The sequence below is a fragment of the Aphelocoma coerulescens genome, chromosome 14, assembly GCF_041296385.1.
Source record: "Aphelocoma coerulescens isolate FSJ_1873_10779 chromosome 14, UR_Acoe_1.0, whole genome shotgun sequence".
Classification (NCBI taxonomy): domain Eukaryota; kingdom Metazoa; phylum Chordata; class Aves; order Passeriformes; family Corvidae; genus Aphelocoma; species Aphelocoma coerulescens.
The window spans coordinates 9,972,615-9,986,899 of record NC_091028.1 but is presented as its reverse complement, the minus strand read 5'-3'; the positions used below and the strand labels follow the sequence as shown (position 1 = coordinate 9,986,899).

The window sequence follows — 14,285 nt, the reverse complement described above, 5'->3', positions numbered from 1 at the left end:
TGGGAGAAACACGTGGGTGAAACGTGGCTGCCGGGAGGATTGCAAGGGTTTTATGGATACTTTTCCACTCCCAGTGTTTTTCTGACCCTGCAGTTTGGTTCTCCTGCCTCACATTTCATTCCAGTTGTCTGCACTGAAGGCAAATCCAGGATTTCCTTTGTCTGGAGAAATGACAAACCACGTTGCCAGCTCCCTGGTTTCCAAGCAAAGGATCCTGAGGGCCATTAAGGGGTCAAACAGACAGAAATCTTGGGGTCTACACAACTTCCATCCCAAATCTAACACTGGTAGGGTCCAGTCAGTGACAGGCACAGCTCAGGATCCTCTGAGGGGCAGCTACTGCCCATTTGTGTCCTTCATTGACTCTGGAATGATGGTATTCCAAGAAAAACAGGCTGGAAAGGGGTGAATATCCCATTGTGAGCACTTCCCCCCCACAGGCGGCGTGTACCTGTCCCCACCCTCGCATCCCTTCAGCGGAACAACGCCTCGAGGAAGAGCTGCCGGCTGAAGAAGTACCTGAAGATGAAGATGAAGAGCATGAGCAGCATGCAGAAGGTGGCCACGTTGTCCATGGTCTTCATGAGCACCACGAGCTGGCGGCGCAGGGCGGGCATGAAGCGCACCAGCTTCAGCACGCGGAGCAGCCGGAAGGTCCGGAGCACGGACAGGCCCCCGTCCGACTGCCCGATGATCTCCCAGACACTGCGGGGACACGGGGACAACCTGCTAGGACCAGCTCTGCTCCGGGGAGCTGCTTCCCTCCAGGAATTGCCCCTTTGCCTGCTCCTCTCCTGCTTCTGGAAAAGCACCTTCGCTCCCCAGCTGTGCGGTCGCGCCTCTCGTGATACAGCTTATCTACTCTACAGCTGGTTTTGCTTTAAATTCCCTCCTTAATTCCCTTTTTTTTCTGGGGTTCTCCATGTCTCCTGCTAGGCTGCACCACTACAATAAGGTGGATCACAGTTTTGCCCCAGGAATATCCATTCCTGTGATGTAGGAATATCGGCACAGCTCTGCTCATTAAAACAAAGCGTTTTTCTTCCAACATCTCTTCAGAGAATTAGGGAAACAAATACCACTTTAAGTCAGTGGGATCAATAGTTTTGTGTCTCTTGAGGTGTTTACCTCCCTTTAGAACATCCTGAGGGATGTTTTGGGGGGTTTGGCTCGATCAGGCCACACCACGACCTTTGTTCTGAACCTTGACTGCTCCTCCCTTGTCTGAATCAAAGGGATGTGCCGAGGGCACTCTCCAGGTTTACACCTCTGTGTCCCTGGAATTCTTTGTTCCAAATGATTGATTGAGGGCTGGTCAGAAAGGATCCCAGCACAGGGGTGTGGCTCCCGTGCTGCGGCACCCCCAGTTTAGGCTGGGACAGTGTCCCCTGGAGAGCAGAGCAGAACATGGCCCTCCCTTCCCCTCCTGCTCGACCAATTCCAGCCTGGGATAATTTGGGAGAGGGAGGACACACTGCTGGGATATGGACTCTCACACAACGCCTTTCCCAGGACCAGCCACACTGCACTTCAGTGGAAAATCCACCCCGGTGCCAGATGTGTGTGGCATAAATAGACTTTGCTCTCCAGGTCCATTTACTTTGGACGGCCCTCCCAAGGACAGGATTCCCAAAGGCCAGCACAACTACAGCACATCCCAACCCTGGATGAACACGTGGAGCGTCACCTCTGATCCCCATCCTGCTCCCCAACCTGTCTGAGCCCTCAGTGGCAAAGCCACACTGGGGAAAGGACCGACAGTGACCTGATGACCACGATGATCCCGTCAAAGATGTTGTAGGGGTTCTTGATGTAGCCAAAGATTCCGAAGGCCAGGAGTTTCAGGAGCATCTCCAGGGCGAACATGCTGGTGAAGACGATGTTGCTGATCTCCAAGGCGTTGGTCAGCTCGTCTGGCTATGGGCAGAAAGGCAACGTGGTCAGAGAAAATGGGAAAGGCCAGAATGTTCCTCCCTCTGGGATTTGTGCTCCTTCTGGAAAGCCATGGAGAAAGATAAATGTCTGAGGGAACAGCAGATAAACCTCGTGGAGAGTCCCTGTGAGTTTTACTGGAATCACAGGATCCCAGCCCAGTTCTGGAGCAGCTGGAGAACAACTGTGCCCTATCCAAAATAATTCAAGCTATGCAAAGGAGAGGGCTTGTTCACTGTTCCAAGATGGAATTAGCCAGGGCTGGAATGATTTATGTGCCTGGATTCCCATGGATCGGTCTGCTTGCACTGCACTAACTCCAGCAGAACTTTATGGCTGCTGCTACAGCCCAACCAGGAATACTGGTTTGGATACAGCAACACCAGCACAGCTCTATTCATTAAAACAAAGACATTTTCTTCCAAAGAGAATTTGGAAAAAAAATACCACTTCAAGTCAGTGGGATCAATAGTTTTGTGTCTCTCAAGGTATTTATGTCCCTTTGGAAATTGTCCCCAAAACCCCAAAATGGTCTTTCCTAAAACCAGCAGATTTTAGGTGAAAGCAACACTGCCCTGAGTGTCAGGATTCCAGCCAGGATCAGTGTTGGTTTCTCCGAGTGTACAAGACTTAATACAGCTCAAAACCACGATTTTTCCATGCCCCTCCTCTATCCCAGCACCACATTCCCTTGGGCTCCAACCTTGTTTCCAGACAGAGCCAGAGACGTTCTGTTCCTTTCCTGGGAAGTGCAGCAAAGCCTGCCCAGTGCCCAGGCTCCCAAACGTGGCAGGGACAGATGGGAAAAGGTGGCATCGATTTGCTCACTCGCTGGAGCTGCTCCTTCCAATGGCACCAGGCTCTGCAATGAGCATTGCTTGTTCCAGGCCTGCTCCTTTGCCAGACAAAACGAGTCTTTTTCATTTCCTTTTCCTCAGTGTAATAACATTGTCTGGGAAAAGGTGAGTTTTTCATGTCTGACTCATCTCCTGGATTGATAATCATTTCCTTTATTCCCCATCCCTCGTTAGGGGGGTAAAAATTGACCCTTTTTGGGGATGTTGTCGCACTATTTGAGGCTCTAAGGAGAATCTGCTCTAACACTGTGGCACCATCATGTTGAACTCCACACTGCAAATCCAACCCTTGGCAGTGGAAGGAGAGGATGAAGGAGTTAACCGGGATTCAGGAGGAGCCCACACATCCCCTCCAGCCCGTGGGCTGCTAATGAGCCATCACTCACTGCTAAATGACTCCCTGTAATCGTCTGTCTGCTGCTCACCCATTTATCCAGGGGGAAGAGCACTCAGAGCTCCTAGTTCTAATCCATACACTCCAATTGCCATGGGATACCGGCAGAAGGACTGGCAAATGTTGGGCTCTTTAGTCTCCAGCCAGCACCTGAGCAGCAGGGCCCAATTCCCTCACATCAGTCAGAGCTCATCCATTCTATTCCTTTCCCTCACGATGCCAAAATAACCCGGAGAGAGGCAAAAAAAACCAAACCCAGCTGAGGCTCAGGGCTGCTCTGGGATGGAATTTAACCAGCTCTCCACAGAGACTGATCCTAAAATAGCCCTGCAGGCTCCCAGGCTGTCCCGCTCCAAGCCACAGTGGTGACAGGACACCGTGCTGGCAGAGTCCCCGAGCTCTTTGTCAGGACCTGGCACATTCAGGGTCCCCCCGGGCGGGGTTGGACGAGGGAATTCTTAACAAGGAGCAAAATAACTCATTAAAGTCTCGTGTCCCTGCAGGCACAGATTGAGAGCTCCTGGAACAGGGTGTTGGTGGCAGGCTGAGGAGGGCTGAGGCTGGGAAATTAAAGGCAATCATCAGGAATCACACAGAATCCCAGGATCGCTGAGGTTGGGAAAGACCTCCAGGACCATCGAGTTCAAGCTGTGCCTGATCCCCACCTTGTCCCCAGCCCAGAGCACCGAGTACCACGTCCATACATTCCTTGGACACCTCCAGGGATGGGGAATCCAAACCTCCCTGGGCAGTTCCAAGGCCTGACCACCCTTTCCATGGAGAAATTCCTCCCGCTGTCCAACTCGACCTCCCCTGACACACCTTGAAGCCATTCCTTCTCATCTCGTTGCTGACTGTCTGGGAGAAGAAGCCACCATCATTCTTGACAGGAATCTGCACCTTGGTGGGTTTGTTCTGTTTTCCCTGCTGCTTCCCAGCACTTTTTTTTTGCTGGGAAACATGGAAAAGCTGCCCACTGCCGTTCCCAGAACCTCATCCTCTGCCACAGAGCAGCAGCCTCACCCACAAAAGGCAAAAGTAGTGTTGGGTTCTCCAAGTTCCCCTTGCTGCTGCCAAGAGCCACAATTTTATCGTGAAAATTGGGCTTCCTGGTGATCACTTCAAAATCCCTAATGCTGGAGTGATGTGGATAGAGAAACAGAATCACTACGGCTGGAAAAGACCTCGAAGGTCATCGAGACCAGCATGATAAGACAATCTCAGAGTCATCACCAAAAAATTCAGTATTGAGTCTGAAAAGCTGAACAACCCCCAAAACACCTCAGGCAAATAAAAGGAATCTGTACATTGTTATCCTCTAAAATCCCAAGTTTTCTAAGGCAAACCCAAGATTTTCCCATGGCCTGTGGAGCACCGAGCCAATCCGGAATTTATTTCCCAATTCCCTTTGACAGTGTGTGCCCTTCTTGCTCTGTCTCCAGCACTGTGACTTTTGCTTCCTATGGAAGTTCAGGAGAAAATCTGCAGTGATCTGTGAAGGGAGGGGAGAGAAGCCACGAGGGACAGGGACAGGAAAGGACAAGAAGGTGGCCTGGAACGTCAGCAGCTGTGACCAGGAGCTGATCCAGCAGATTGGAGCACAGGAGGACGCCTGGGAAAGGTTGATGGACGGCTGACACTGCAAAATCTCACCTCAGGGATCTTCATTATCCTTTTGGGATCATGTCTGGAGCGAGGCAGCACCAAAGTGATGACAGGGCCAGCTGTGAACAGGGATGTTGGAGCGGGATCCTGCTGGGACACCAGGCAGGACCCGGACAAGGACGGATAGCCCTGAACGGCGGCCAAGCTGTGCTGGGAGCTTGGGGATTATTGTAGTGGAAGCTGAGGAGCAGATGAGCCAAACATCCAATGCTCCGGCCTTCCAGGGTAATTCCCTTCTCCTGACACCAACGGGAGCCCGGGAAATGGGGATATTTTTATTCCTTCTGAAATGGTTTATTGCTCCGAGCGCAAATTTCCCGCTTCTCTTGCTCCCCGACGAGCAAAGGGTCAAGGAAGGGACACTCAAGATGGATTTGGCCATTCCCCTGGAGTCAGCCACTAGGAGCCACTGTTGGTTTTTTGTCTGAATTAAAGCCAATCCCAGAGCAGGAATTTTTCCAGGAGTCTTTTTCTCCGGGTGAAACAAAGCATTGATTTGCTGAAAACAAAGCTTTTCATGGCAAGGATTATTTTCGTCCAACTTTCTGGCTGGAAGAAAATGAAATTGCAACAACACTTTCAAATTGCTGCAATGTCTCCTTTTGACCTTCTCAGCGCTGGAAACTCCAGGCTTTTGGCTCGGGAAGTGGTTGTGTCACGAAATGCAGCTCGGACTGGGATGGGTAACAAAGCTTGGCAGCAAAATGAGGCCCTTTCACGAGAGTTGGTCCAAAGTGGTGGTTTTTGCTTTTTGCCAATTTTTTTCTAAGCCTTAACGACTCTGACAGGGAAAATACCTGCCCACCATTGGGCTCCAAGCTGCATCAGGGAAAAAGTCCTTTTCCAAACACGGAGAGGGAGAGCACGACCCCCCAGCAGCTCTGGGGATCTCTTTTTGCTGCTGCTGTTACTGACCTTTACGTCAGCCCAGGATTCCAGAAGGTGACCTAGCATTGCAGGAGGATCCAAAATGCTCAGGAATGCCTGGATTATGGGAGAATTATGGCAATGCTGGCATGAGGATCCCCCACTCTGGATGTGGAGGCTGGAACAGGAATGACCATGCTGGGAACTGTCACCAAAAACAAGCACAGAGTGGTTTAACCCCAAGTCCCACTGGCAGGTCCCAGGGAAGGCTCAAAAAAAGTTCAGATCTGAGTGTAAACTTTATAATTTGAGATTCAAATAATCCTTGGGCTGCAGAATTAAGTTTCCCACTATTCCAGGGAAGGGCAGGAACTGTGTGGGATCAATTTGTGGGATTTCAGCATCCTTGAGTTTAAAGTAAGAGCAAGCCTTGACTGCAGACAAAACACGTCTCCCCTCTGCCCATTCCAGAGGTTCCAAACAATTCCAAACCATGCTTTTATTAGGGACAAACCTCCAACAGTTCATTCCAAGTTCAGATAAACAGACCAAAAAATCCTTTCCGAAATAGTTTAAGTCTGAAAACCTCGGAAGCCCAGGCCCTTTCTGAGAATCTGCCACTTCTGGTTTTAGCAAGGCGCAGCACAGAGCCCAGAGCCTTCCTGGAACCACGGAATCCAATAAAAGAGAAACCCACAGTGCTCAAATTATCGATGGCTCCTCCAAGCAGAGAGTGAAGGAGTGGAATTTGCAGCCTCAGATTCTCTTTGTGCACCTGAATTACCTCAGCTCTCCAAGGACTGGGATCTCTTTGTGCCTCTTTTTCCTCTCTCCCGTCTTCTCCTTCCTCTCCTGTGGTTGCTGCACCCACCAGCTGCTATTTTACATAATTTAGGCTCAATGCCAGCAGGACAACTGGACACCTTTTTGCTCTGAGACCCGCTAGAAATAATCCCACCTGCATCCCTCACACTGGAAAAAATGGCTCTTCCACACCACCTCCCTCCTGCTGCGTGACCAGCGAAGTTTCCAGAGTAAAAGATGTGTTTTCCCTCAGAAATCCCCCTCCAAAGCAGCTCAACTTTCCCCGAGCCGGGAGAGCCGAGAGTGGCAGAGCCCCGAGGAGCAGTAAACAACTCCAGAACATTGAGTCTCATAAACATCCTTTGCACTTGGGTTGTTTTTTCTCTAGTCCCGAGCCTAAAGCTGACAAAGGGACTTGGAGCACTTGTTTATGTTGGCTTTTCTGCTTTGTATTTTGCAGCTTAGCCCTCAGAGGCTCTGACCAGGCACGGTAATGATCTGTCAATCCCCGCTTGGCTCCCGGGCACTCCGTGTTTCCTCCCCTCGCCTCATTTTTGGGCAATTATAACTCTCCAATTACCAGGTGTTCCATTGCAGCAGACTTCACCTGTCTGCAGCTCCATGCCACGGAATTAAAATCCATAGGGAATGCAGAGAGAGACAGGGAGAGGAGAGAAGGAATCCAGGGATCTTAAGGACCATCCAGTCCCACCTTGGGACACCTTCCACTATCCCAGGGTGCTCCAAGCCCCATCCAAGCTGTCCTTGGACACTCCCAGGGATGAAGCAGCCACAGCTTCTCTGGGCACCCTGTGCCACATCTCACAGGGAAAAATCTGAGCATTCCCTGCATGAGGAGCAGGGAAGGAGGGAAGCTGTGACATCTCCCAGGTGGGGACTCAGTGCTGCACACAGAAGGGACAGGCTGCCCTCCACTCTGCAATCTGCTCGGTTTCATTTACAGCTGTGTCATTCCCATGCCTCTGAAGCAGGCTGGGAAAAGGTCCCTTTCCAGGGAGTTTCAGGAGCCAGGAGCTGGCAGCGGAAGCAGAGCTGTCAGGGGCTGCAAGTGACACCCCAGCAAAGATGAAGGCTCTGTTCTGACCTTTATTTTCCTCTCCTTCTTCGCTTGTCAAAGATCAAACCGAGCAATTCTGGTATTTCTGAGGTAAGTAAACAACCCAGCGAAGCAAACGAGCAGAAACCCCCGAGCAATTGAAGACCTGGCTGCTTCCTCCTCTGCATTCCCTGCCTTCACAAAGGAGCCAAACCAGGAATAATGCAAGTGGGCTTTCCAACTCCTGCATTTGAAAACATCTCCCATGTAAACCATTTGGATGAGGTTTATTTACTACAAGATCAGACTCTTCACATCTTAAAATCAACTTCAAACTGGTTTAGTCAACCCAGACCACAGGAATTGCCTTCCTTTATGGGACATAACTTCCTTAAAAAAGGGTTTGGGTTGTGTTTTTCCCAGGCTTGTGAGCACAGTTCAAAGTTATTTCTGCTCTCTGGCCTTGGAAAGGGATCAGGGACTTGAACCCGGATATCCCAGCCCTGGAAACTGAGATATTTGCTATTTTGGGGTGCCACTGCCCTGAATTTAACAGCCAGACACAACCACAACCTCTCAGAAGCACAAGTCCTGCTCAAGAAGGGTTTCTCTGTTCTTAGTGTCTCTCCTAAAAGTCGTGGCTTCAAGGAGCTCGTGCTTTCCACCAAAAAAAAAAAAGTTTCACTGTGAGATTTCCAAGTGGGCTCTGCTTCAAAGCAGGCTGGAAACAGAAGGAAAAAGAGATCTCCTCCTCGTGCCTGCTGATGGATGTTCCCTCTCCAGGTCTGGAATTAAAAATGGGGAATTTATTCTCTCAGTCACCTCCACTCTCAGGTTTTATGCCTCCCTCTAAATGGGATCCTTCATGTGGAGCGATAACACTTTAATTGAAGATAACTGATGGTAATTTTTCCTCCTTTCCATTGACCTACTTGATCTCCTAATGCTCTGTAGAATTCCTTTTAACTCTCTGCTCTGTGGTTCATAATTCCATACCCAGATGCAAAACTCTGCTCCTTCCTGGAGATGCCAACAGGACATTGGGGGGATGGAGGAAGCACGAAAACCCAGCAGAGTTCAGATTCTCCAGCAGTGACCAAATTCCAAAGCCAGGCATTCCCTGGGATTTTTGTGCCAGTCCTTCAGGTTTGGATATTGGGAAGGGATTGTGGGTGGGAAGGGTGGCACAGATTCCCAGAGAAGCTGTGGCTGCCCCTGGATCCCTGGAAGTGTCCAAGGCCAGGCTGGATGGGGCTTGGAGCACCCTGGGATAGGGAAAGTTGTCCCTGGGGACAGTTCTGGATGAGCTTTAAGGTCCCTTCCAATCCAACCCATTCCAGGATTCTCTGTCTCCTGGCTGCGAGTGTTTTCTTCAGAAGAATCCCTGGATGCCACATTTCCCTCTCCTGCAAGAAGAGCCACAGAGCAGAGTTTGTTCTCTGGGATAATCAACTCCTCCGTAGCTTCCTTTGGAAGCTTCCCGGGCACAAGGTCCCACGTGGCAGGACATATTTGCAGTATTACTTTCCCATTTCTCAGTTTCATTCAGCAAAATGCAATTTCATTTCCAGTGACATAAATGCCAAGCAGGATTAGATCAATTGCTGCCTCCTGCAGCCTCTGGAGGACGGGACCTGGGCAATCTGAAATGTTATCAGCAGAACTGTTTGGAAAAGCAGGCCAATCAGCCGGATTACATCCGGACAGAGGAGCACTTGGAGCGACAGATGGCTCTGAAAGAAGCCTTCCAATGAAAACAACCCACCCAAACCTACAAAACAATGCCCCGAAGCAGGCCAGAAGTGCTCGGGTTCAGTTATTAAATAAGAAGTCACAGCAGGAAGGGGCCAGCTCTCCAAACAAGCAGGGAATGGCTCCAGCAACGCCCCAGGAGCAGCTGGGAGAACTGGAATCTGCACACTGGTCCCACCTGTCAGGAGAAAGAGGGAAAATGGGAATACTACTGCCTGGAGGCCAGGGAACGTCTCCTGGGCCGGGCACAGGGATCGCCCTCAGCAGAGCCTCAGGAGATGCTCCAGCACCTTCCCAGCATTCCAGAACCGGCCCCATTCCTGGAGCCTTTTCCCTGGAAACAGCAGCAGGTTTCTCTCCACTGCCATCCCACCCTGCACGGCCTTGGCTCCTTTAAAAGCCTCTGGCCAAAATCCAGGGAATTCATCCAGCCTGAATCATTCCCATCCATATGCTGAGGAGCCCTTCAAAGCACCAGCGGACCTGCCGGGCGGGACATCTCGGAGCACGGCCTGGGCTGACTCTCATCCAGGAGATTTGGCTTCTCCCTCACCATAAAAAAATTACATTCACACAAGGAATTCTCTCCACACAGCTCCTGCCCAGTGAAAAGCTGTTCCTGACCACGCTCTGCGCTGAAGTCAATAATTAACGGCCCCAAAATCATCAGCCTGATGCCTGAAATCAGCTTTGTTTGGCTGGTTAACCACAAAGGATTAATTTTTAAAAAATACTGCCGCATTCCTACTGACTTACAGTCCCTTTTTTTATGGATTAACAAACATACTTTTATATTTAGGCTGAAGAGATCTCGTATTGCATTAATTAGAAAGAAGAACGAAGCTCTACCTTTTCCTTTCCGGTGTGAGCTGAGCGCTGGGATATGAAGAGATGGAATATTTAAGCTTGGGATACACACAAAACCCACGGGATATTCTACAGCCCCTCGCAGGCAAAAAGGAACACAGAGACCCTGCCTGAAGGAACCTGCACAAGAAATGAGGGTTAATAATGGATTTTTCTTGGAAAAATCCTCCACAACTGCCCGGGGGTTCTGGATGCCCATCACAGGTGGCACCACGTCCACTGACGGTGGCAGGACATGCACACAGAGAGAGTAAAGAACCATTTCCCAGCTCTTTGATGCTACTTTAGCAACGATTCCATGATCTTTATGCAGCTCCTGGCTCTCTGAAACACCGGGATCAAAGGCCTCCGGGTTGTCATCAGCAGGCAAACCCAATCGAAGTTGTTTACTTCGGCCGAATTAATGGCACTGGAAATATTTAATCAAAAAATGGACACGCTCCCCCTCTATTACTGCCAAGATGATTCAGAAGGGGCCACTTAAATCGGGTTTGTCAAGCCATTACTCATCCCCTGCTAATAGAGCTTTATGGAGAGTCCCTTGGAAAAAGGCACTTTTGGGATCTGCGGGCTCGGCAGAGATGAAACGCATCGGGAGAACATGGCAGAGGCTGCTGCTGGGAGGGAAGACGGGGATAGGCTTGGTCTGTATCCGAGAAAGAGCTCGGCTTAGTCATCTGTGCAGGCCAAGGAGAGGAGCTGGAGTGGCTGGAGGGGGAAATGGGTTCAAGGAGAGGGCGATTCCTGCGGAAAACGGGAGCCAGCGGCTGGACCCGACCTCTGAGTGCCCAAGTGGGACACGAAGAGATGGGAGAAAACTGGGAGAGATTGGAAGAGGTTCAAGGGTCTTGGAATAGGAGGAGGAAATGAAAATGTTGGAGGACACCAGGAGAAAAGCTGAGGGTGTGTGTCATTTGGGAACAGGGAGCTCTCTACAGGTTTCCCTTTGGAAAACAGAATCCCAGACTGGTTTGGCTTGAAGGGACCTTAAAGATCACCCAGTCCCACCCCTGACACCTTCCACTATCCCAGGCTGCTCCAAACCCCATCCAACCTGGCCTTGGGCACTGCCAGGGATCCAGGGGCAGCCACAGCTTCTCTGGGCACCCTGTGCCAGGGCCTCCCCACCCTCACAGGGAGGAATTCCTTCCCCATATCCCGTCTATCCCTGCCCTCTGGCAGTTTGAAGCCATTCCCCCTGTCCTGCCACCCCAGGCTCTTACAAACAGTCTCTCCCCATCTTTCTTGCAGATTCCCTTCAGGCACTGAAAGGCCACAACCTGGTCACCCCAAACCCTTCTCTTTTGCAGGCTGAACAATCCCAATTCCACTTAATCCCAATTAACCAGGAACATTCAGCTTCTCAATGCCATGGCCACCCTGCCAAGGGAACACTCGATCCTGCCTTATCTGAGGATAGACCAGCTGAGCTGAGCTCTGTTTTTTGTGATTTTTGTGACACTGGACTGAAAAGATCCCTTAGGATCCAAAGATCCAAGTCATTCCTGGCGTGGGTCACTCACATTTTCCATGGGCTGATGAAGCTCAGGGATATCCAATGGGGAGAGAACAGCTGGAGGAACCTCCTGGCCTTTTATCTCCCAAGACTGGACTGCACTTGGTACAGCCCCAATTTGATGCAGCTTCCCAAAGAGTTTAAGATTCCAAGGTTTAACGGCACGGAAATGCTCATCTGCAAATCCACAGCTGTAACCCAGGCAGCAGCTCCTCCGTGCTCAGATCAAACATGCAGCCAGGAGAACAAATCCAGGCGAAATCCACTTTTCCTCCCCTCTAGCGAACCCAAAGCGACCCCAGCGATCATTCCAAGCTTCTTTTTGTCCCGGAAAACACAAAGCTGTGACAGCCCAGGGTGCTCCAGCCCGCAGCCACAGCAGGCAGATGGGAACCTTGGAGTTCCACGCTGTTCTTCTGAATGAATTATTGATCCCTCCTTTTAGCCACGAGCACCGGGCTGGAGCAGCAATTAAAGCCCACCCACGAGGAGCAGGAAGGAAAAGCGAGAAGACAAAAAGGTACAAAAGCAGAGGCTGTGTTTGCCAGCAGCCTCCGGCACGTGCAGCTGGCACCGGGGATGAGCCGCTCCCGGGGGCTCCTGCTCCAGTTGAGCTCAGGAAATATGGAATCATGGAATGCCCTGAGCTAGGAGGAACACACAAGGAGCAGAGTCCAGCTCCTGCCCTGCACAGCCACCGCAAAAATCCCACCCCGTGCATCCCTGGGAGCGTTGTCCCAACGCTCCTGGAGCTCCGGGGCCGTGCCCATTCCCTGGGAAGCTGTTCCAGTGCCTGACACCCTGTGGGGGAAGAACCTTTCCCTAAAATCCAACCAAAACATCCCTGGCACAGTTCCACCAGGGAGCAGAGCTCTCCACAGCCCTCAGGAGTAGCTCCAGGCCCTTTGTGTCTGAGGAATTTAAAAATAACAACAACCGCCACCGACATCCCTCCTGCTCCCCAGGACAGGAGCAGTTCGTTCTGCTGAGGCAGGGAAGGACTCCAGAGGTCAGGAAGGAATTCCAAGGCAGAGCTGCCCTTCAGCACAGTTGGGTCACCTGGACACTGCACTGAGGGAAAGCCTGGAATTACCAAGTGGGAGCACAGAGCAGCAGGAGAGCTCAGTGACTCCTGCTCCTTGCCACCTGTTTGTAACCTATGATCCTATCCAGCTGTTTCACCTGGCACAATCCCTCGATTTCAGAGTCTGGAGATGGCCCAGTGCTCCCACATGTTCACCTTCTTGACAGGAAAACCTCTAATTAACTTCTACGAAACCACCACCAATATTCACAGAGATCACTGTGCTGGCTCGGCACTGTGCTTCTCCCGTCACATTTATTCCTAGCATTGGGAGAAGAACACAAAAGTCTGGAAAATAGGACTTCAAACTGAGGATGTGACTTTCCATCGGATTTTTCTCGTTCCTTTTGCAGGAACGATGCCTCACCCCCGAGCATGGCCTGGATTTCAGTGTGGTTTTATTGTTCTGGGAACAAAACGATACAGGAAAAAAAAATCAGTGGTTCTAATTTGATATAATGGCATAAAATCACTGCTAAAACAATGACATTCAGCTGTATTAACCCTAATAACAGCAGCGTTAATTAAAATCATCGCCATTCACTATTAATGAGTGAACACCTGAGACTCTCCCCAAGCAGGAGTGGATGGGTTTGGTTCTGGGGGTCGTTAGTTCAGCCATGGTGAGCTGGGCAAAGGGGGCTGTTAACGAACATTAATTACCTGCCACTAATTACGGCAGCAATAACAACACCGCTCCAATCATCCCGAGAATCCCAGGCTCTGCCAAGCCCCTGCCACATCCCACATCCAGCTGGGGAGAAGCTGGAAAAACAAACAAATGAGGATTTCACTGGATTGACCATCCCTGGGAGTGTCCAAGGCCCGGCTGGACGAGGCTTGGAGCACCCTGGGACAGTGGGAGGTGTCCCTGCCCGTGGAACAAAATCCCTTTCAAGGTCCCTTCCAACCCAAACCATTCTGGGATTATTTCATTTGCAACTTTCCCTCTTCCATGCCCCAGACAAGTTTTCCTCCCGGTTTTTTCCCAGCCCTGCCATAGTTCTGAGCAGCAGAAGTGAAGCAGCTCCCACAGGAAGAGCCACGAGGAGCAGACACAGAACCAGGGCTGCTCCAAACCTCTGCTCTGCCCACACCTCACGGCTGCTCCGGGGCCTGGATCCACCTCCTGCTCCCAGGAAAAAGCCAAGCTGATCCCTCCAGGCAGGGATGGAACAGGCGACACGAGGTTTAACTTGCAGAGAGTGGGAGTGAAAGAGAATTTAGATTGCAGCTCCTGCCTGGTGGCTTTAACAAACTCCTAAAGCCACACCACCAACGCCACGCAAACACCGAGCCCCCGAGAAAGCCACGAGCTCCCAAACACTCCTGCCCTGATGGAAACCCTCCCCACGGGCTCCCAAAGCAGACAGACCATGCTGAAAGGTGTCGAATTATTGCATTTGTGGCATCCACAGCGCATCTCAAGCAATTATTTGCTAAAAGCCCGGCTGGAGGAGGTGGCAGGGGTTTCCATGGCAATGAGCTGT

General features: G+C 51.0%; 1 protein-coding gene across 1 annotated transcript in view; it reads right to left on the bottom strand.

The window, feature by feature from the left end:
• CACNA1H (calcium voltage-gated channel subunit alpha1 H) overlaps nucleotides 1-14,285 on the bottom strand; it is a 157,792-nt gene that overhangs the window by 43,515 nt on the left and 99,992 nt on the right. Inside the window, exons 10-11 of the mRNA XM_069029698.1 lie at nucleotides 1,766-1,917; nucleotides 520-705 (exon numbers count right to left, since the gene is read on the bottom strand). Coding sequence (XP_068885799.1) covers nucleotides 520-705; nucleotides 1,766-1,917 — 338 coding nt within the window. The remainder of the gene's footprint in view (nucleotides 1-519; nucleotides 706-1,765; nucleotides 1,918-14,285) is intronic.